The sequence below is a fragment of the Motacilla alba genome, chromosome Z (assembly GCF_015832195.1).
Source record: "Motacilla alba alba isolate MOTALB_02 chromosome Z, Motacilla_alba_V1.0_pri, whole genome shotgun sequence".
Lineage (NCBI taxonomy): Eukaryota > Metazoa > Chordata > Aves > Passeriformes > Motacillidae > Motacilla > Motacilla alba.
Genome location: NC_052046.1, coordinates 69,345,228 through 69,369,753, shown reverse-complemented (window position 1 = coordinate 69,369,753; position 24,526 = coordinate 69,345,228). Strand labels below are relative to the sequence as shown.

The following is a 24,526-nucleotide window of genomic DNA, read 5'->3' as shown; positions in this document are numbered from 1 at the left end:
AGCATTCTGCCAGTCCATCTGGCCTCTGCATTATCATCTAAGCAGGACAGAGTGCAGGGTGGCACAAAGCCATAAAAAGACCTTTCCCAGTCTTCTCTTCAACGACCCCATGGATAAAAGAGTGTCTGTAGTTTTTTTAAGAATGGCAGAGGTAGGATGTAAACTCACTGTCACGCAGTTTAGTCTGAAAAGAAACAGAAAAAGGTCTTTTGGATGTGTCTGCACAATGCTCCCAGGATGGCGGTGTTTCTGATGTCATGGAAGCTATGAACATTCTGTATTTCTGGTAATTTTTACCTGAAATTGAAAATTAAAGTGGGCAGATGTTTACCACCTTATGGTCTGCCAATCTGGTCCCTGTGTTGCAACCCAGGAATGAGACCTGCCCCTAGTTCCAAGTCTGTGGGTATGGAGAAGAGTACTGTTCATTTTGGTTTGTGGGTTTTTTTTTGGTTTTGGGGTTTTTTTGGTTTTGTTTTTTTTGTTGTTGTTGTTGTTGTTGTTGTTGTTGTTTGTTTGTTTGTTTGGTTTTTTTTGGTTTTTTTTTTGTGATTTTTTTTTTAAATGTTTTCTGGTGTAGATGGCTGTAGGACAAGCAATGCAGGGTGTGCCTCCATCTGGAGCTGGCCATAGTGTTGTGCCAGAAGGACTGTGGGCACAGAGGGAAATTTTTTGCCAGAGGTGTGGGAGCAGCATTCAAGTGCCAGAAGACATAAATAGCAGGAGCTGAGCTATGACAATACATCATGGAGACTTCCAGCACAATGCTGCCAGGCCCAGTCTTGAGACACTGAAGACGATCTGCTTAAAGAAGGAACTTGGTGTGAGATTCATGCACTCTCTGTCCCAAGAAGATCATCTCCACAGTCAGGACTATTTTTTTTAGGTTTTACTTCTTGGCAGTTTCAGTGAAGAGACCAACACTGAACCACACTGGCATTTTCCAAGTCAACTTAGGTGCTTGTTGTGAAGTTAGTGGCCAACCTAGTGATGCCAACTGCAGTGCAACATCTAATCTGCAGATAAAGTCCTCACTGGAATACATCTCTCACTCAGACTGTCACCAATGTCTAAATTTGGCTAAACTTTTAAGACTGAATGAGAAAGGCTGGTACAAACACAATAAACTGCACCTCCATGCAATTTTCTATCCTAAATTCTTTACTGAGGATTGCCCACGCTTTGCTTTGTGTTGGGCATGCTGTCAAATTTCACCCCAAATGATGACAACACCGGAATGTTCATTAGATCAGAAGTCCATCTGGCTTAGTATCTTGTCTCTAACATCACCATATGCCTGGTGGGAAGTCTTGGGAAATCTGTACAAGGGAGTTGTTCAGCCATCCCTTGTATCCAGTGCTCTACCTGCTTCTGGTAATATCTGCTTTTTCTTAAGCATCATTATGTGTCTGCAGCTTTGTATTTGATCAACTCTTTTTATGAAGGACAAATGTTAACATTTGTTTTAACCCTCTATGTCTTTCAAGGACTTCTGATTTCTTCTTATTGCTGCTCACCCACAGGAGGAAAAGGTTTGCTTGCAGCTCTGTGTATTGACTGTGCAAAATGCTGCCAAAAGCACTTCACTGATGATTTGCTAAGAGTGCTAAGGGTTACTTCCTTCAACAGAAGATGAAAACTTCAGGATGGAAACAAGACTCATCACTTGTCATTGCTGTTTTCTTACCTTCTGTAGTCCTCTCCTGGGAAGATTATGTGACAAGATGGAAACCACAAATATCTGTGTCCTCACAGGACAGGTAAATATCATAGTCTCACTCTGAATCTTGCCTTATTAGTTGTCTCTTTTTTCTAATCTTTTCTGTTTCTCATGCTCTCTCTCTTCTGTCTTTCTTATGTTTTGAAAGTCCTACACTGAAAGAATCTTTCTGTTTTCTATAAACCAACAATGGAATGTTAATGCCTAGGGCTTCAGAGAAATCATAAAGTCTGAAAAATCAGCATTTGAAGAATCAATAATGGACTCTACGTATTTTTTTTAAACTTGTAGTTCAGGGGAAGCAGTTACTTACATTTATACCAGTAATTGCAAATATAAAGACCAGCTTACTGGAAGAAATAGCTGTTGAAATCAGAGTAATTTCTGCTATGTGGAGTCTCTATTTCTGTGTATATACTGTGTTTCTTGATTCAACACTCAATGTCAGAGGTGAATAACCACCACAAAGCAGGTAAATGGCACCAGGAAATGCTGACACTTTTGTATCCAGAGCACCTGAAGGTTTGCTGGTGACTCAAGTACAACTAAAAATAAATAAATGCAATAGCTGCAGATCCATCTCTAGACATTAATTTTCTAGGCACTTGGTTTGGATAGCCTTACAAAATCCCTCCAAATTTGGACATCTGTGGCTGTAAGAACTGGAAAGAACAAGATTTGTTCAGACCTGGACGAGGCTCTGAGGTAACAGTGAAGTGGGGTTTAGGCACTCTCTGTCCCAAGAAAATCATCACCACAATTGTCCTGGCTTGACAATTCATTGAACAAGATGTGAGGATTGTCATAGGTACAGATATTGCAAAATGGCAGTATGTCAAATAAGGATATTTAAATTTCTTTAACTATCAGATCATTGAATCACAGAATTATTAAGTCTTAAAAGACCCTAAAGATTAGACTCCACCACTAACCCAACACTGCTGAGCCCATCACTAAAATACATCTCCAAGAGCCACATCTACAGGTCTTTTGAACTCCTCTATGGATCATTACTTCACCGCTTCCCTGGGCAGCCTGTTCCAATGCTTGACAACCCTTTTGGTGAAGAAATTTTCCCTGTATCTCTCTTCTGAAGATCCATTAGCATTTATCAAGCAACCAGCCCTTTGAGTGTTATCTGGCAAGGCCACCACAGCCAACTGCAGTTGGCTGTGAGCCTCAGCAGGGAAACACCAACAGCCAAGGCAGTCCAACAGCAAGGGTAAGAATATGTCAATTGAGTAGCTATGATAAAAGCTATTACTGCTATTGTATTTTAATATTTTACTTTTTAGAATCTAAAAAGAGTTAAAAACTTATTTAGTGCTACTGATTAGTGGCTCTCCAAAAAGGGGTGACAGCTCCAGCAGCCAACAGTATAGTTTTTGCATCTCAAATACTGGAGATCATGGATTTCGTATCAGTGAACTGTTTTATATTTGAAGCAATGGTGTATACCATGAGGGGCCATTCTTTAGGTGCATCCCAAAATTTAGAATCAGCTCCACACTCTACTGTGAGGAAGCTGTTGCACATCAAGTTGTGATGATGTATGCGGTGATATCCCATTTGGACCTGGTTTAGTGTTTGGGGAAGATTCAAGAGATGAGTGAGACATGGAGCCAGAGGGGCCTGAGCACTTGTCTTGAGCACTGAGTGCTTGGATTTTACAGGTTCAGGGCTGTGGAATGCCCAGACCAGAGGATCTCGCTGCACAGGACAGGAATGGATGGCTCAGGAGGATTTCCCATCTTGTGTGAAGGCAGCATTCTTGAGAGGAAGGACCAGGACATGCTGCTGGGAAGTAGAGGATGAAGGTGCAGGAGAAAGGCTAAAGAGCTGTGGTTTCTGGAACTGGTGTCCCTGTGAACACTGCTGTCTCTGTGACCTCTCAGGAGAGTATCTACTGTAGGACACATGGATTGTGCCCAGCATTTCCAAGAATGACTCTCACTACTGAAGGAAACGCATCATGGGTAAGGAAACAAAAAAGAGGCACTGTGTAAGAAAACAAAGGGAAATGTGAATGCTGCCAGGCACTGAGGAGGTGAAATGGCTGTTGGGTCCCTTAAGACAGGGAGGCCATGTGGTGTTTAAGAAAACACCACAGCTTTACAGTACATCCAACTTCTCTGACAGTGCCAGGACAAGCTTTGGGACTTCTCAGAGTCTTCTGTGCCTTGCTTAACATGGTGCTCCCAGACAAATGATATTTGTGCTTCTTGCTGCTGAAAGCAAACACTGCAGTTACCAGTTCCCTTGGCTTGGCCCCTTACTTCCAGATCTCCTTGGTTTCTGTCTGCTGTTGTTAAAACATCTGCTGAGTGGGAAGTGGAGAACTTGTTTTATTTGGGAAGATGTTGAGACGAATTGGGCATCTGCATACATCTATGGCTCGGGGTGCCAATTATGCATGAAAATACCAACATGATAAACATCAATGTGATGAAACCACAGCAGCAGAAACAGGAAAACACAATCCTGAATGACAGGGGTTTTGCATAACTTGGCACATTCCATTTTATGTGCATTGCCATTGCACTCAGTGCTGTCAGCTGGGGAAAACACCTAGATGCCAACTTGAAAGGAAACAGGTCCAGAAATCTCCAGTGCAGGTTGGGATTTAAAACTGAAAATGCAGCAGTTAATCTTGGCACACTCAAGGTTGTGGGACTGTGGGGTTTTGAGGTCTTTCTAGCAGGTTCTGGCTTTTCTCTGACTTTTCAGTGCTGCAATACCAAATTATTTACCTCAAGGACTTTTCCCCCCTTGATGCCCTGGTTTAGTTTTAGTATCGTTTTGAGGTTTACATCCCATTCAGTTGCCATTTATTTTTGCAGTAAGAACCCAGGTGCAAAAAATTATGGTCTCAGGTCCACAAAAGTAGGCAGTACAATATTGCCTGCTGATCCCATGGAGTTTGAGCTTGCTAGGACCTGCGAGGAGACAAGGAACATCTAAACAGAGCAGCTATTGGGAAGGGAAATTGTGGCTATTTTCTACAAGCAATGATGTAACTGAAATCTAGAAAATTGATTGATGGGGTGCAGCAGCTGCCTCACTGAGTCTGGCTGACAACCGTTCTGTGAAATGGGACTGGAGGAAAAATGCTTTGGGAACTCCATTTCTAATCATGATCTCAATGCACAAGAAGCATTTCATCCTTCATTCTGTTTGCCTCTTCAGTGCCTAAATTCAACTCCATGAACTATTTTTTTGCTGGAAATGAGAAAAAGGCAACCCAGTATGTAGCTGAGGGCAGTGCCAGTGACCACTCACTTCAGTGACAGAGCTAATGTGGATTTAGATTTTACCACTACCTATAAAGGTGCTTTTTAATTTAAATAGGGTATAGAAATGAGAAACATGGCTGAAAGCACTTTCCTAACTTTTATAACAACTTCTGAGGAAAAACTATGGTGCAAAAGGTTTTAGTAACTCACTTCCACAACAGCGCTGGTCACCTGTTATAACACTAAGTGCAGTGTTTAATGGGCTCCTTGTGTATCAGCAGAGTTGCCAGCATGATCTCTGCCAGGCAACTGCTGCAGAATCTTAAAAATCTGCTCAGTTTCAGTTCCTAATCACTAGAGAAAGATAGCATTTGTTAAAGGACTGATGTGGTTTTAGAAATCTGCTGTTTTACAATGACATTTCTGTCTCTCACACATAAAGCAATAGTATTTTACTTTGCCTTATGTAACCCACACATTTAGGTGGTTTCCCAGCCACCAATAGATTTCCCATAGCCCAGTGTGAAAATATAAGCAATTGGAAGTGATAAGCAAAGTTTCAGGGGAAAATGAACAAAACAAATGAAATAATAGTAATTAAAAAAAAAAATCCCAACCACAAACCAATATAAAACTATTCATGGGCTTTCCACTCCTATCTGCAGGAATTTTTGAAAACTAACTAGTAAAACTAACTAGTGAATATTTATGGGGTGCAGAAGGAGATGGAAGAAAATTATTCACAGTGAAGAAGCACATGAATTTCAGATTTTAGCAGATGAAAATTCACAGCTCAACTTCTGGAAGTGGAGGTTTTGATCAGCAACTGTCCTACATGTTCAGGCCTTGGAAGCCGAGACGTTCCCAGGCCCTCCAGAAGAGGGTGTTTGCAGAATACATTTGAATCAACGCTTTCACTTCTCTGTTGTGGAAAGTGTCGGTGGAGCTGATTCTCTCCTTGTCAGGATAAATGACAGATTTCCTCAAAATTCTGTCACTTTGAATCCAGCTCAGAGAGGTCATTAGTTGGCATAAAACCTGACAGCTCCACTGAAGTCAATGAGCAGCTTGAATCTGGACACAAGTGCAGAGTGCACTGCTGACAGTTTATTCTCTTCACCGCAACAAGGGAATACGTGAAAGGAAACTGTGACTTAGGTCTCTGCTCAAAAATATGAATCTTTGTGTTCATGGTCCCTGTGTGAGCACTGAAAATTAAATGTAAGATCTGCTCTGCTCCTTTGTGTGTTGGAAAAGTTGTTCAGCTCAGGGATGAGACTGGGGTCTCAGGTCTGTGGTTAATCTCTGGTGGTTGCCCTGATGATTCAGGTGCTGGGCAGTGCAAAAAGCTCTGTAAGAAGAGCACTCTGGAGAATATGAACTTGCAGGTGTGTTTATCCCTGTTTCTTAATAGCATTCTAAGAGTTTTCTGGACAGAGGGATCTCTAAGCTGTGATTTATTCTGGGAGAGCTGAGGACTGTAAGGTAGAAAGTGTAAAATACTGTAAGAAAAATGGGTAGATTGAGGAAAAAGAAGGGATGTAATTCCCAAAAGGCAGTAGATCACTGCTTCGAATTCCACTTCAGCAGAAAGCATCTGTAAAGATGTTCCAGATGGAGTCATTTCATCCAGCATGCTCTTCTGCTTGCTCCCTGTAAAACATGGCTAATGCACTGTCAGGCAGGTGAAATCATTTTCAAATTACAAGCAAGTTCAGAAGAGCTGTGTGGCTGAGAACATCCTCAAGCTACCAAAGAGATACCAAAGAAGATTTCTGGTTAGAGAATTCCTCTTGTCCTTCCATCCTGAGTCTCCCGATTCTGGATGAAAAGCTATCACAGATTTCTACAAGCATCTGAGGGCTGAAGGAGGAAATCTAATGTGGGAGCAACTGTAAGTGTAGGTAGTTTACCATCTTCAAAACCATTGTCTTTAAAATCTTTTTTCTTACAAATTTCTTCTGCTCTGGCTGCTGCTGGTTGAAGGTCAGTCCTCCTACCCCCTGGCCATGGGGTAACTGTCCCCTGGGTGCCAGGGCTGGAAACAGTCCTCTGCCTAAACCTGTAAGGCAGGAATAGTGCTCTATGCTTTCCAGGAAAGGAACAAAAAATGGGTTTGTGTTGTAAAGGGGTCATGAGTTACCAGGATGAAGAGGTTTCCAATTGAAGGTGGTGGAACTGTCTACCTGCACTGCCCTCATTTCTTCAACACACTATTTGCTATTTGCTTTCGGTTCAGGAGCATCAAATGAAGGTAAATCAGAAGGAGTCCTGTGTTATGGACAGATCCAACATGGGAACAGAAAGGGATTTTTTCCTTCTTGGAATCAGTGAGGAATTTGTTAAACATGAAGTGTAAATGAAAAAAATTGTGGCCATATTTGGATTCCCTGGCCTCTTGCACAATGAAATATAAACATTAGTATTTGACTTTACCTGGTGCTTAGTCAAATCTTAATGCACTCAGTGAAAACCACTATTTCTTTGAGAGGACTTGGACTGTTGTCATCCCTGAAATCCAGTGGATCAGTGCAGGACTTCTGTCTCCAGGAGGGTGAACCAGACTAGCACTCTGGTCTCTGTAGATCACAGTGGCTGTGATTTTGTGAACAGAAATAAACATTCTCCATGCTGCTAAGTCAGCTACACAATGACCTTCCACCTGTCAGGTGGTAGGATCAGCTTGTGCACCTTCACTGTTCTCTGCTACTATTTGCCAGTTACTTCCATAACTTCTTGTAATTCTCCACTTGCATTATTTCTTGCAAGGGTCTGAACCCCACCTATGATGCAGGTGCTATTTCTGGTGGTGGGCTCACTTTCCTTTTTTCAAAATATGTTATGACATTTAGGTATTTAGATATTTAGCTTGAGAATAAGAAACTGACACCCACATAGATGGGAAAATGCTAAAACACATTAATTCCTTCTGGTGCTCGAAGAACAACCTTCACAACCTGCGCCACATGGAATGAAGCCAGCAGGACCTCCTCTATTCCTCACCTACCCCTAAATTCTTTGGCTGAAAAACAAATGAGGGGAGGTGAAGAGCAGCCAGGGAAGTCAGTGACAGAGTGAGGCAATGTGTATAGGTGAAGACCTCAAGCAGTAAGGGTTAATATGCAAATACATCAAAAATATAATTGTTAGCAAGAAGGCATAAAAAAACATGTTTCATTGGGAAAGGAAACTTGATTTACAGAACACTGCAGGCATTGTCTAATAAAATGGGTATCAGAACGAAGCAGATCTGAGCTGGACAGATTCTGAACCTCCAAAGCTGTAACTTTAACAAGAAATCTTTAATGAGGTGATGGGGAAGCTGAACAAGTCAAGTGTTCACCACCATAAATTGCATGGGGAAGCTAAAGAAGTCAAGATTGCACCTCCATAAATTGCAGGTGCCTTTCATTTCTGTCCAAGACAGCTCTGCAGTTCCTTATTCTGGCTGGAGCTTGATACTCAATTTTGCCTTTGTCTGAGAGTTTTTCACTTTCCTCTCTGTGACACAAAGTCCTTTTGAGTTCAAATCTTTCACTGACTCATTAATACTCAGAAAAGCACCATGTAATAATTAGCAGGCTGTGATGCTGTGAATCATGACCTTCCTGTGCCCAGTAACTTCCTTCACACATGCTCTGTAGTTTCTTCTTTAGTTGTAAAAAGAATCCTGTGGTCCTGTACAAATACTAAACTCCATGGCAGCAGTAAGATTTTTTAAAATTCTGCTGAGTTTGTAACTTGATTTTTGCTATACAATTTAATGCATTTAATGCATATTTAAATAAATGCTACTTCATTATCTATTTAACACATAGCAGTTCAAGTGGTGCCCCTTATAATGATTCATCTCAGGCTGCTGCAGTGAAAGACCACAGCAGTAATTTCCATTATTATAATTCCTACAAAAATTCCTTTTTCAGGAAGAAAATTTACCAATAAATATACAACAATTCTGGCCTTACTCTAAAAATTGCTGAACTCGATGGAAAATATCATTAAAAGAAGGAGAATTTGAATCATGCCTCTAATGAGGGAGTGCCAATAGAGTGGCTTGACCTTTCTTTTTGCTAAAGCTCATCTGCAGTTGCTTGCCAGTTTTATTTCTGGACAGTTTTAATACAAATAACACAAAGTATTCAACTGATATAATAAGGGCCATAAGGCCTCTAAATTAACTGAGATGCTCATAAATCAGAAATGAGAGCTTGCACCCTCATGTTTTATATATCTAGATACAAATATCTGGGTGGTTGCACATACTGAATTCCTGATTAGCAAAACCTTGGAAATACCTTGCCTGGATCACTCTGAGTGCTTAGTTTTGTAATAAAAATATGGCCATCTCATAAGAGCAAGTCTTCAGGCACTGAACTAGGAGATGATCAGAGATTTCTAGGGACTAATCCCAATGCACAGCAAGGCTGTTTGAAGCACTTTCTGGGTGGAACTTGCCAGAGTGACTCTAGGTGTCTGCAGTGTATTTCTTGGGGCACTTTTTTTTTTTTTTGGTGTCATCATTCATGGCAGAGAGAAGGAGGCACTTCCAGGGAATTATTTAGGTGATCTTGTCCTGAAGCCAGTTCCTTAACAGCAGCCTACCTGTACAAAATATAACTGTAAAGGTACAGCAGACTGACTAATAATATCTTATCTCTTCATTGTGGGCATGTAAAGTTAGGAGAGACAATGAAGTGAAATTGCTGGTGATGGGACCCAAAGGAGTAGCCCTTTTTCGTTAAATGAAGCTAAATAGGTTCAATATTTTATGTCAAAATATAATGCAGAATGGAACTTTGCCACTGCCAAGGGATGTGTTTGAAGGTAAAGTGATGCAGAGTAGTAAAAACATAACCAGAGTAAATGGCTACTCAAGTGTATAGTAAAGATGGGAAAGAAAAGCTGTCAGGTGTCACAGAAGTCACAACGGGCGGATAGCACCCAAAACCCTTATTAACTGTTGAAAGAACAACACTTTTTGCAGAAAGGAAGGCCAGGTGTTGGACTACCTTATGGAAAATCTGCCCAGCTCCTCTCCCTTCTGCTGCTGTTTGCTTCCATCTTAGCATGTTTGAAATATTTCTTCTGCCCTATGGGCTTCTAGAATTCTTTTGCCTCAAATAACCTGAACTACCCAACACACTCAGGACATCATGGTGTATCTCCAATATGTGTTCTTGCAGGAAAAACCCAAAAGCCATTCAGGTCCCTTTGCCACTAAAAAAACTCCACTCTCTGGGGGATCCTGCTGAGTCACCTGCCATGAGTTGTTTTGCAGAGTAAAATATCTTCTTTCTAGGACTTACACGTGGCTGTACCAAGAGTAGAATATATATAACTGACCAATCTGGTGGAGTGTATCCCTCCCAGGGTATACCTGCCCATGGCAGCTGGGTGGAACCAGGTGATTTTTAATGTCTCTTCCAACACAAACCATTCTGTGATTCTGTGATCAGACCATTCCCAAGGCAGGCTCCTAGTCTGCATGCCTGGAGGAGGAATATCTGAACCTTGGCAACCTCTGGTTGAGTACCTGGCTGCCAGGCATTGTGACAAAGAATAATGGTATAATATTTTTATGCAACCTAAGAGGTGACATTAGGAGAAAAAGTGAAATGAGCCTGTGTGATTCAGATGAGAGAAGAGATAAAAGTAGATGAAATGATACAAATAAAATGCTTTTTCTCTATGTCCTCTGTCTGTAGACAAGCTTTTAAACTTCTTTGCCATATACTGTAGAGAGCTTCTTAAGAGGGATTCAGGACATGGATGCATGTTCCATCTGGTCAGTCAGCACATTTATCCTGCAGCTATCCTGTCTCCTTGTCCTCAAACAGGAGGCTGAATGTGTTCCAGTGGACACAAAAGCTGTATATGCCAGTTTCCACTAGCAAAAACCTGTACAGTTAGAAAATGAGGGGAGAGGGGGCATCTCTGGTCCAAAACTGCCCATTTTCTTAGAAGATTTAGATTTTAAGGTGGCAGGACATTATTTCAAGATCTCTACAAACTTCTTGCTCCTGTTGTACCTCCTAGGAAATGGGGCAGCCACCTTTGATGGACACTGCAGGAGTGTGGCTTTAGTGACCTGCCCTGGTTAAGATTCTTACACAGAAAATACATGGCAAGTTCCCCAAATTCAAGACATATTCCAGTAAATTAATTCTCATTCCTCACACTGCTTTCCTTCTGCTCTGGTTCCTGTCTCACTGGCTGCTCCTCCTTTCAGCAGCTTGATGATATTTCTATATTCTCTTCTATATCATTAGTGCATTTAAAGGTCCAACTGAGATAGCTCTAATTCTGTCCTTCCTGACTGTTCACAACCTTAGATGGGATTTGCCATTTATGGCTGACAGCCTGAAGAAATTACATGTCTTACATCACCTCAAGAAAACTGCTCCTCTATTTTGGGCTTTGTTTCTTAAATAAACTTCAAAAGCACAGTACAAAGGGCACATGCATACTGAAAGCAGCAGAAGGATGTTTGGAAGTATATTTAAATGAAAAAGGTTATTTCTCCCTCCTGCTGCCTTCTTTTTGAAATGAGTCTCCACCACTAAAAAGAAAGAAGTAAACATATCTAGGAAGAAAAACCCAAGCATAATATCTTTTAGTCACATAAAAAATACTTTAAGTAACTAACTAAAGTGGTGCCTGTAAATGTGTAACTGATGTGGCCCAAACATTTCCTAACCCTAAGCTTTAACTCTTAGAGAGAATTTTGAATAGCCTTAACTCAGGCTCTTGTGTGAGCAAGGTTAAACCAGTACTTTCTATTATAACTACTCTTTTGGACTAAGACTTTGGAGGCAAATGCATGAATGACACACTCAAAACTACTCTGCAGCTCATGTAATAGTAGGCAATCTTCTTATTTCCTAAAATCTGTGTTGTCTTATTCCTACAATGGGAACTGGTAACTACTCAGAGTTTTAGATTTATTCCATAAAGCAGGGAAGTGCTTTTCTAGCAAAGGCTAGTAATCCCACTGATGTAATGGAAGCACTGAGGCTACTAATCAGGAGTCATCGGTGTTTCTGTTCTGGACCAAGATCTGTGTCTGCAGCACCTTCAATGTTCTGCAAAAACTAAGCTTCAACAGAACAGCTTTAGAATAATTTAATTTTCCTTGGAGCTCCAGGAATTTCCCAACACCTGTTTTAAAAACACTGCATGTAGTCACAGCAATAATGCTGAAAAATAGGATGTAATCTGATGCAATTTGATTTGATGGATGAGGAAATGCCCATGCAAAGAGTAGAAGACTAACCTCATTTTCAAACCAACATTGTGGCTTCACACCATGGTGTAACAGAGATATCCCTGGAGTTGGGGAAATTCAACTGAAAGCTCTCATCTGCTTCTTCAGAATGCTTTGAGGAAATCATATATAATGGACTTCTATGCCTTATATTGATGAAGATATTAATGCAATATTTATGATATTTTTTGTTGGGAGGGAAATGGCAGATTATTAGAAGCAATTTGCTTTAAACCATAAATCAATTTTAGAGTGCCTTGGGTCAGCCACAAAACTGTTGTTCTTCATTTATAACATTTTTGGTAGAAACCATCTAGTCAACATTGCAGGGAGTGAGTCAGGCACTGCACTTACACAGTTAAAACTGTCTGGTCATCATCCTGACTGCAAGGTTTCACTAATGTAACAGAAGGAGCCTGGCCTTTGTTGTCTGGAAGGGCATATGTACCATTTATTCACACAGTTTACAAAAGCAAGATGTATGCCCTGTTCTTGTGTTATTAAAGTTACTTTTTTATAGTAGAACAATCTATCAGTTCGGTCCCTTGGTGGATGGTTTCTGTACCAGCAGTTAGGTCATGAGTACAAAACTGTGGGTAATGCAATCACACCTTCACTGCAGAAAGTGCCACATGCGCAAGGGAAATCTGCTGCTGCCATCATGTCCCCTGGAGTGGCTGTTGGGCGCAGAGGATGCTATGGTGTCATCTGCAGCCATCTATTCTCTCTAAAAGCCATTCTGCCCCTTGCTTTCCTGATTACTACTTAATGACAAATAAATTAAGAATAGTCTTAGAAACAGACTGGACTAAAATTCCAACTGAAGACCTCTTGGGAAGGGGGAGAGACCAGGTGGAGGAAGTTCTGGGAAGTCCAAGCTCTTTGCAGATGGGCTGTCTACAACACTGCTCATCTTCTCCCATGATGGCTCCCCAGCAGAAACTGCACTGCAAATCAAATGCCTGGCTACTTGTAAAGTGAATTCCACTGTTTTGAAGCATAAGGCATTTTTCAAAATATTTCATTTCTGCTATGTTTCATTTAGCATTCATGGGGAATTTTGTCAGCACTGCCTTTGCCAGCAGCATTATGACCAGTGAAGTACTCGAAAAATCCTGCCTAGAGAGGACTAATGGTTTTGTCTTGTTCTGTGCAGTTGTTTTGTTTGAGTAGATCTCAGGATGGCCTTAGTCATCCAACTGATCTAAACAAGTCTCGTCAAAGCGAACTTGGAACTGAACTCAAATCCTTAATCTGCATGTAGAACCCAGTATTCTTCTCTGCAGTGGACAGTACCAGAATACTTCACCTTTCTCCTCACCTTCAATATTTTAAATCCTTCCCCCTACACTCTTATGGGTGTTTAAAGGTCCTATCATTGAACTTTCCTCCTGAAATGCCACCAAGTTGTAAGTAATTGCAACCACACTTTTCCACAAAGATTACTTTCTGATTTTGTTAGAAACAAGAAATTATGCAGCAGCAAATTTTGTGTAGAGAGAAGAAAAGGCTGAGTTAATAACAACAGACATGCTTTACCTTTGGATCATGTATTCCAGAAAGTTCTTCATAGATCTTCTCTCCCACCATGACAGCAGCTAGGTTGGCTGTGTATGTTGAAAGGCAAAACAAGCAGAAAATAGCCCAGAGATTCATTAGAAACCTTCCAGTCCAGCACTTTGGCGGTTTGATGGCAGCTGTTCTTCCAAACAGGATCGCATAGCAGACATTGAGGGCAGAGGAGAAGGAGAACACTTTGTTCCTGTTCCTTCCCCTAGGGGTCATTCCAAAAGGACTTTTCCACTCATACAAGGTGAGGAATACAGCTGTGATGTGAAGAGCAACAAATATCCCCAGCCACATAGTCCAGTGAAGTGGCCACATAAAGGCTCCAATAGGAGCTGCAGTGTCTTTGGTCCTCACCAAAATCCCCAAGCTGGTTGAAAAGAAAGGGCTGGTGAAATCAATCACTTGGCTTCGGGCAGTGTTGATGCTGAATGATGTCACTGCCATGTGAGCTGTACCAGCAAGAAGGTCTCCCACCAGCCCAGTCCAGTGTCCATTCTTCCAGGCACCGTATTTTCCATCCCCAACAATGTACAAGTCAAAATCAAAATTCATATCTTCAGCCAGCTTCTCCAGCAGGTCAATGCAGTAGCCATAGCAGCACTTCTTCAGCTCAATGGGCACGGTGTTGTTGCCCCCTTGGAGGGTTTCAAACAGGCTGTCCAGCACACCTGAATCATTGGTCAGTGGGTCCAGGCACAGCTGCCCTGCTGGGCAAAGACCTTCATCATCTACATCTCTTGTGAAGACAAAGGGATGCTCAATCAGAGTCACCACCCTCAGGTGCAGCCGGGTAGGGTGTTGCATGTGACTTTTATGTCTCTGTGTCTGTTCTGGCCATATCCCATAGTCCATGATGATCTTCCCTTCTTGCCAGCTCCCCAGGCGCGTCCACATTGGGTTTCCAACAGGGTCATGCTGCAGGTTCCAGATGAAGAAATTGTTTTCTGAGCTGACAATGGATGAGCCCTTCACCTTAATGTGGCCACTGAGACCATCAAAAGTTGTGTTGGCTAAAAACCTGTTGGAGAGAGAAAGCAGGGAAATTAGAAGCAGACAGCTGAACCATGAATTTATGTTGAAGAGAGTAGATGGGGATGTTGCTGAACACCTGGCCCATTAATGGAACATAGATCCTATGGTACAATGAACCAGCCACATAATTTATGACTAAATCATATGGGGATGCTTCCCTACGTATCTAATGCAAATGAAAACTCCTCAGGAGAGATGTATTTTTCTACTTACTAGAAAAAATGAGTACAAGAACAGTAATTTTTTCAGTTACCTTTGCCTCACAAACTGATGAAACACAGGTTAGTTCTAAGCTGAACTCACCAGATCTGCTGTCACTTTCCTAGATAAAAATACATATGAAAATGGAAGAGTGGAAATTATGTATGAAATGCCTTTCCAAGAAAAATGCTATAATCTCAGTAAGATCTAGCTTACATAAGAAGGGCTACTGAAGTGCTGTCAACAGCTTTCAAGCACTCTCAAGTGAACCAATCTGGATTCAAAAATGCAAATTTGGCATTGGTAAATCACTGTTAGACACTTCAGAATAAAGTAAGGAAAGAAAGTGAAAGATGGTTGCTCTAGGACAGTCAGTTTTAATTCTTACAAAAAACCCCCCAAAACAAACAAACAAACAAACAAACAAACAAACACCCTCAAGAAACCAGTTTTTAAAAAAATATGCAAAAGTAATGTTCTTAAAAGTGCAGTGCTGCCATTGAAGCAGAACTCATGAAGTGTGCCAGTTTTGCACTGCACATTTTGCATTGAGAATTCTGGGCTTTTACTATTCCAGATACTGACAATAAAGTTGCGTATTTCCTTTGTATTGGAAGGCAGTGTTTGCTAGTAGTTGTCCTCTGTGCCTGTTGAATTCAGCTTCTGGCAAGCCATCATCAAAGAGGCTAAAAATGACATGGTTAAAGGAGCTGAGAACTCACCAGGAATTAAATGTTTGAAGCAGAAAATCCTTTTCAGTGTGAACACCATGACTAGCTGAACTGCATGCTGCTAACAGCAAAGCTGCTATGCATTTGGCAGGGGCTGTACAAGCCTTAAAACACTGGTTCCATTAAAAACAAGCAAGTTAAATTGTTGCTAATATGATGCAAGGCAAGTTATGTGCATTTTTTTCAGTAAGAGGCATTCAGAAGACAGACTACTCACCTGTTGTAGCAGAATATAGCACTTGACATTAATGCTGAGAGTTGGTTGAAAGTAAGTGTTGGAAGAAGTATAAAGGCTATCCTTCCAGCCTCAATAAGGAAGACATAAACTTTTAAGTAGAGTTAACCGTTAATCAATAGTTACAGAGGATAAAAAATAACTTTCAATTGGTTTGAAAACGATAAATCAATTGCAAATGTGTGTACATCCATACTTCTGTCCAGTCTCTACATTTTGTTTCGATGACTTTTGATGATTTTTGATGGGATTTCAGCAGTTAAAACTCTGCACTGTTTGAGTCTCAAGGTCATATAAATTTTAGCCCTTTGCAAAGGTAAATTTATGAAAGTAAATGCTTTAGTTTTGAGTGTGGTTGTGTCTGTGATAGCCTTCTCTAAGGCAGCTTCACAGTTCTTGCTCAGTCTCCTTTGAGTAGGTTGAGTTTGGAGCAAGATGACACAGACAATACTCTCAAAAGCAGATGATCTGTACATGTGCTAGCTTGGGTCTGGAAATCACGCCTAAAAAGGCAGATAGGTGTTTATAAATATAAATGTATATAAACTATAAATGCAGTTTTCATGTTTTAAATCCTTTAGTCCACTGTTAAAGGACACCATAGCTCCAGTAATGAGTGGTATCTGCCACTGTTTGCCCACTCCTTCCCTCCTAATCCATGTTTCCTACCTGATGGTGTAACTTCCCTGTTTGTGTATGTAAATACTATCAAGACAAAGTTTATGGGAGCAGGCAATCTTTAGCACTAAAGGAAGGTTTATGTGCCCATAAACTTGTTTGGGTTTTATCTCTCTCTTGCTTTTATCTCCCTCAGTCTCTGTAAAAAATTGCACACCTTCTTTACCAGCCTTGCTGGGCATACAGGCCGAAGCCATCACTGTGACAGAAACAGTAAAACCATCCCATGTGTGTAGATGGACCTGCATGAAAATTTTATAGGAGATGTGCACAAAAGACTTAGCAATTCACAAAAATGCCAAAAATGGAGGGAGACAAGTCCTCAGGTGGAATAAGCTTGAACAGCTCTCATGAATTTGGCCCCATGTTGCTAATACAGCATGACCTGGGTATGAGGATACTGCAAAGCAGGTGCTCTGGGAGTAACTGAAGCCATGGAACAATGCACTACATTAATTTTCTGAAGGCAGAAGGAGACCAATGGAATTATTGCACGTTGTTCCCTGACTCATACAGTAGAAATAAGCACCCCCAGGAGGGTGAACGAGCCCTCTGTACCTGTTCTGTGATTCTGTTAGGAGCGAGTACCTGAGAGAGATTTAGCAGGATTTGAATGTACAACTTCACCACCTTATCAAGTTAGTGGGTTACTTTTGCAGCTGATTTGCATGTTCTGTATTTTTGTGTAGTGACAGAACATGAATCAAAATAAATGATGGGAACCATGCTGGAGAAGCATTTTAACAACACTTTGTTTTATATGCAAACAGCTGCGGCTGCTAAGCATTTGCATGCACTGTGAGCAGCACCAATGAAACTCATGCCAGCAACTTCAAGTGAAAACTCCTTTACTCAATAACTTTAGGAAACAGATAAGAGGCTCTGACTACACTTCTTAAGCTAGAAATCTCCAGTGTGAATCTTTGGGAATTACAAGTGCTGGATGCTGCACAGACACACTGGCAGTATTTGAGCAGAGCTGTTTCAGAAGGGCTACTGACAGATCTGTATGGAAAGACAGCCTGCACAAATTTCAGAAGCTGAACGGCCAGATTCTCAAGGCTGACAGCTGAATGAATTTTCTTGATGCTGTGTCAATATAGGGGACACACTGTTCACACTGACAGTCTATGATAACAGCATCAAAGCCCTATCAGAGTCACTTCAGTTTGAACAATGAGTCCAAAGTGTGTAATTTGCTCATTTCAGCTTTGTTTCTCATGTGCTTTGTTACAAGAACTGCTCCTTAGACCTTTAGCAGTACTACTGCTCTCCAGTAGCAGTATCTTGGTAGTATATTTAAGAATGACTTAATGAAATTATTTTCTCTCAAGCTTGATGGTCGGATCATTTCACCTCTCTTTTTGGGAAGCTTACTGGAGGCAAGAACTAGAATTTGCAGGGGAAAAGAGAAGGTTCTGGGGAGAACTTTTACTAGCCTTGCAGTCCCTAAAGGGACTCTAACAGAGCTGGAAAGACTTCTTACTGATAGGACAAGAGGAAATGGCTACAAACTGCCAGAGGGCAGGGTTAGATGGGATACTGCGAATAGGTTTTTCCCTGTGAGGGTGGGGAGGCCCTGGCACTGGTTGCCCAGAGCAGCTGGGGCTGCCCCATCCTGGAAGTGCTCAAGACCAGGTTGGACAAGGCTGGGAGCAACCTGGGACAGTGGAAGATGTCCCTACCCATAGGAGGGAGTGGAATGATGTGATGTTTAAGGTCCTTTCCAACCCAAACCATTCTGTGATTTTATGGCTCTATGAAACAGCAGGTTGATGAAATTACCCAAGAAGCTGAGTTAAAGTTGTAAGACTAATTAAAGCTATAAGACAAGATGAGGCTTTGAAATTTTAATGCCTTGTTCCATCAACAAGGATGCTCCCATGAGCAGGCAAGAATAGATAAGGGAATCAATCTCATTGTTAGAGGAATAATGGACAGTGACTTGCAACAGTAAAATCTTTGGGGGCTTGTACATCTATACCCATATCCATGCAGATACAAGCATGATTTGCCATGCACTAGCTCATTATTCTGCTCCTGGGCTCACTTAAATGTCTGCACAGCCAAGGTATGAGATCAGTGCTGGCAGAAGCAGCTCTGGCTGTGCCAGAGAATGGGGCTGCTGTTCATTCACCCTTTGCAGAGAGGCAAGGTGGAGGTCTGTGCACTGCTTCTTCTCCCTCATCCCCTTCTCCATCCCCATGCATGGCTGCTACAAGGCTTCCCACCAAGACATATGGGTTCAATCAGACAGAAAAAAGCACTCATTAGTGAAAAGCAGTTAAGCACCAGACAAAATTTTCATCTTTGGGGGCTAAAAACACTTAAAAACCCTGGTGAGATGGGCCAGGTTGGTCACAGTGAGGCCACGCATCAGCATGTCACATCTGAGAAATTAATGAGACCACTCAGAGTTAATAGTTATGCTGCTGACGCAAACACATCAGTTCTGGCCATCAGGTACCTGTCTTGCTCATACTCTGCAAAAACAGCTGCATTGATTTAGGACAAGGGTTTCTCGAACCTGTTATTTTCTTTTTAATAGGGTTCACAAGCAAATGTGTCGGGGAAAAAAAACAAGGCTAAGCGTGCAATTCTTTCCTTCACTTCCACAATACCTTTACCAATATGAAGAGAAATTTCACAGATGTGAAACTGCACATTGTCTCCCAAAATATAACAAAAGCTAATGGTTCTCTGTAGAGAGCATCAATGATGAATTATTTTTCATGAATACATTTAAGTGCTTTATTTTTGTTTTCCTTTTTTTTAATCTCTTCAAACCTCAAAATGCCTATTCATAAAACTGATGTCTTGTTACTCTAAGAAGGCTTGTGCTGACTTTTACTTTTCAGTTAAAATATCCAGAATAATGTGGCAAAATAAACATCACAAGTCACTCAGATATCATGAGTCAGTCCAGAGTTTATTTCCCAAGCCCTCTTCCACTCTTTGGAGAGTTTTTTACTCTGAATGGACAAGTGGACTAAGGAAATGTTGGGGTCTCAAATGGTTGTGTTTTGAGCAGTGCTGTTAATAATGTATAATAATTAATTTGCAGATATATCAAAGAAAAATTATGTTTTTCAAAAAAAGCCTCAAGAACTTTTATACTAACTTTGTCCAACAAAATCTTTAAGTTGAAAACCAGATGTAATGGGGGAAAACATGCAACAGTTGCTGGATGTAGATTAAGTGACGAATTAATGTAGTTAGCCAAGATATTTTTGCCTTTTTTCAAAAAGAACCATGAAAGTTTTCCACTCATATGTTAAAAACTGTAATATTTCCAAACAGGAACTCACAAGTAGTTTTGGGAATAGCTTCTACATAGTGACATGCAGCAGAGACAGCACTTTGTACTTTTGAGTGCTCTCACTAGAAGAAACCCTCTGAGGAGATGAAGGTGCATTTTTTTCCTCTCTTTTCCATGGAAGCATACTATCGGGGGTACTACACATCTTTATATTGTCCGAAGGTTTAGAATGTGCAAACATTCTGTGTTTTGTACACTCAAAATCTCAGAGAATTTGACAGTAGCCCACCTTACTTAAATAAATGTAAACACAAGTTTCAGAGCACAGTCTGTAACCTAGCCTATGTTTACCATGTGATCTCTACTTCTGTGGAACGGTGTATTTTTCTACCAGAATCTCGAAGTTCTGGCTTCTTTCCCACTGTGGCAAAGTTAAAATTTTATTATCTGCCCAGAAATAAAGAAGCAGGTGAAAATACCGAAACAAATGTGTTTGTGAGGGAGGATGAGCAGGATGATAGCTAACCCACAGAGAATGGTGGGAGGGAGAAGAAAATTATTTTTCTTGCAATACAGGAAATATTACCTAAGGGGAAAAAAAAGGCAAAACTTACTTTGACAAATACTGGCCTGAAGTGATATTCCTCTCTTCCATGTCCATGCAGTTCATCGTACTTGGAATGAGAGCCAGTTCAGGCTGGATCATGGTGGCTGCTGCCACAGCCCTGGCTACCAGCTCCATGGCATCCTGCACGTAGTGCTCGAAGACCGACTGAGTTGTCTTGCCGTGAGCGATGAGACCGAGGGGCAAACCTTCTGTCCTCAGCTCTTCCACATTCTGTGAATCTCCAATAATCCAGTGCAGCTCTGGAGGCATCACACCAAACTGCGTGGTTATCTCAAAAATCCTCCGTGTTTTCTCCATGTCACACCCAAACATCACCATGGTCGACGTTGTGTCTTTGATGCTCTCCAGGTAAAACTGCAAGTAGTTCAGAAGGTCACTGGTTGAAGTGAGGTTTGCTGTGATGTTTATAATGGACCCCAGGTGGAACTTGGAGCTCTCTTGTGTGAGAAAGAGAAAATCTGTGATGTTCCACTCCTCCTGGCACAGCATCAGGCTGAAATTGTACCAGTTGTTCATCGCGAGGATCGAGAAAGTGACGTCAGCATCAGAACTCAGTGAGTTTTCTAAGCTCATCTGCAGGTGAAGGGGGTTCTGTGGTTATAAAAATAAAAAAAACAATGATCAGAAATATACTGGACACAAGCTAATGAGTCTGATTAATTTTTATACGCTCCTTTAGTTCAAAGTAACCACCTGCCAATCAAAAGAACTGGGTGAGCAACAGGAAAATTTACACCCACCCGGCTTAAATGGACTGTGATTCATGGGCTTTCTCTGCTAGTTTGACTCAACTGCAGCAGTCATTAATGAGCTTGTTTCTGAGAATATCTTCTTCTTTCTACCCACTTGTCCTTTTGGATTTCAAACCATTCTCAAGCAAAGATTTCTCTGCACCCCTAATAGGGATATGAGAAGGTATTTCCTTACAGCTCATGTTCAGCCCATTTACAGACCCATTTACAAATGGATGCTGAAAGGTTCATTGGTAAACAATAAAAAAAGAAATAAAACCCCTCAGTTTTTTATTTTTATTTTTTTAACTATAGCTCTTTTGTGTGTGTGTGTGTGTGTTTGTGTAGTTGGGGGATTTTTTACAGAAATTTGAGTAATCTAATAAAATGGATCACAGTCTACCACCAAGGCACATCATGTACTGCCAACAAGACAAGTTACTCAATGCACAAGAGGCTAAGATATGCAGACTCTGATTTCTGAGCTGGAAAACATTTGATAAATAAGCATTTAATACTCATTTTTTCCACGTCATTGATAATATTACAGAACTTGACCCATTATGTTCCCCAACACCATTGCCCTTGGCTTTATCTTTTCCAGAAAAGGAAGGAGGATTTGTGGCTAAATCCTCTCTTCTCTTAAGGTTAGTAGGTCTTATTATTTGATCATTCTTTTCCCTTACTCTCATTCCTCTCCTTTCTCTGGTCTTAAAAATATTTTTTTTTTATAATTTTAGTAAGAAAGAAAAAAAGTTAAAGAATCCAAGCAATTTCTGGCATTTGCTATGAAATAATTCTCTGCCCTACAAAAATGTTTCTACCAGGCTTTCAGCTAGCACATTATGTATTACTCCAACTTTTGCTTTTTAGTTGAGAACTTGACAATCTTCCCTGTAGCTTTCCTAAAGAAGTTGTATCACTTTACACTGGCATTCAATTCCAGCCATAAGACTGTCCAAAAAATGTCATGCCTGTTCCAGTGCACCTTTTGGTCTGTTAGATCATCACTGTGACTTAATGTCAGCATTTGTCTGTATTAATGTCCACTCAAATTGTATATTACCTGACACAGGTACCTGGATTTTATCTTTTTATCCATTATGTTACTAAATACTTCAGGTCTGTTCATCCTTCTCTTATGTCCTTAATGTGTATTATGTGAGGGACCAAACCTTTTCAAAGTCAATAAAAAATGTCATTTTGGTTTTTAAAGTATTTTACTGATAATAACAGGCTCCAGTTTGTATGGATCTTAGAAATGTCATTCTGAATTCAGAATAATAAAATAATGAGTCAATTTACACTAGTTTTATTAAATAAAACCCCAGGCTCTCCAACACAGATGTAAGGGGTGAAGTCACAAAAAAACCCCACCCCAAACCCTGAAGAGCCATGTACCAGTTATAAGCAGCAAGGCTTAATTGTGTTAATTTGCAGCTATATGAAATAATCTGTTTTCCATAGATATTAAATTCAGAGCTTGATAAAAAGAATGCTGTAATTAAAGATGTTCTCCATTCTTTTTGTTATCTCTTGGATTTGGTACCTGTGGCCCTTTTTTTTTTTCTTTTTTACCAAGATGCAAGAACAAGCTAATTAAACTGATCACTATCCACAATCGATGCACATCATGTACTGCCAGCAAGACACAAGAGGGATAACTCTTTGATAAAAGACAAGTTACTCAGTGCACAAGGAGCTCACCTGTGCAGAATTTCTGAGTTCTGAGCTGGAAAGCATTGCCTACTAATTAAAACACATGATAAGTTTAGGTGAGAAATAAAGCACTGTGCATAGTGGGTTTGGGAAGCTGGTTTGAATAAACTAGTCCCTGCAAACTGAATCGCAACAAACTTTTTCTGAGGTTATAAGCTATTCAGGTAAATTTACTCCAGTTGGTCTCTCACTGCACATAAATGGGAGTAGAAAGGATTTGTCTTGTCCTCTTTGTACAAGATTAGGGAGAAGTAGAAATATTTCGTACACAATAATTCACCTCCCCATCAGCAAAACTCTAAAAGCTTTAGTTAATTCAAATGTTAATGCCAGTGAGAAGAAATGTTTTCCAGTATACACAGAATACCCTCTGTGCACATACAAAGGACAGCACACAATCTGACCATACCTGTGCAAGGAGCAGCAAACACCTTCAGTATTTCAGAAGGATAACATCTCAAGCACAGTACTATGGCTGTTATGGGATGGGGTCAGGATCAACCAAAGAAATCTACCGGATGCAGAAAAACAACCAGAGAGTGACAGATGTTTGCAGTAACAGCTGTGTCCATACTGCTGCATCAAACAGCCCAGAAAACAAAAAACAAACTGGAGCTTTTGTACAGCTTACCCTGTCCTGGGTCTGGTTTTGGCACCTCTCATACCCCCCACTGGCTGTTAGGGTCCTAGTACATTTGGGGAGTAAGAGTACCCAGAATATCCCATAGTTATATATAGTTATATATAGTTATATATAGTTATATATAGTTTATATATATAAACTATATAGTTTATATATAGTTTAGTTAGTTAACTAGTTATATATAGTTTAACTATAATATTTATAGTTAAAAAAATAGTCTTATCCCTAGGGATAAGACTTTGTGAGCACTGTCTCTCCACCTCATCCAGCAGGTTTAGCTCTTTGAAGATCTCTATGTCCTCATGCCAAACCCAGTGCACATGTGCAGTTTCACAAATGCAAGACTGCTTCTGCTCCTCTACAGAACGATTCTTCTGTATTAGAACACTCTGAACTGATGAAAACCACATCCAAAGATCACTGGGCATTACCCTGGGCCCCCAAGCACACACAGTCCAGAGAAGGTGCAACTCTGCCTCAGGGCCAGAAAAATGGATGCAGTTTTACTCAGCAATGCAGGTGAATGCAGTTTCCACCTGACTGGGAGTTCTCAGGTGCAGGGCTGGACTCTCCTACAGAACCACACCCTCAGCATTAGTCCTCAGGAGCTTCTGCACTGTGATCCCTGTCCTGTGTGCAGCACACTTGGATGCATCAGCATGGTCCAACAGCCCATTCCCATACTGAGAGACTCCTCCTCCCTGAACAGGGGTGTTATTTGGGATAAGCTGGCTTGGACTAAGCCTGCGTTTAGAAGAGCTCCTCGGAGTGAGACCATCTGTGCTTCAGCCATCACCTTCAGAAGCCCACAGATGCACTGACACAGGCACTTATCATCACTGTGATTTATCAGCTGCTAAATTCCCTGCTAAGATGCTTGAAA

The 24,526-nt window shown here is 40.9% G+C and overlaps 1 protein-coding gene across 2 annotated transcripts in view; it reads right to left on the bottom strand.

The window, feature by feature from the left end:
• Positions 1–24,526, bottom strand: part of GRIN3A (glutamate ionotropic receptor NMDA type subunit 3A) — a 69,382-nt gene that overhangs the window by 22,994 nt on the left and 21,862 nt on the right. For both annotated transcript variants that reach the window (XM_038124532.1, XM_038124531.1), the window contains exons 2-3: positions 20,537–21,141; positions 13,757–14,804 (exon numbers count right to left, since the gene is read on the bottom strand). In XM_038124532.1, coding sequence (XP_037980460.1) covers positions 13,757–14,804; positions 20,537–21,141 — 1,653 coding nt within the window. The remainder of the gene's footprint in view (positions 1–13,756; positions 14,805–20,536; positions 21,142–24,526) is intronic.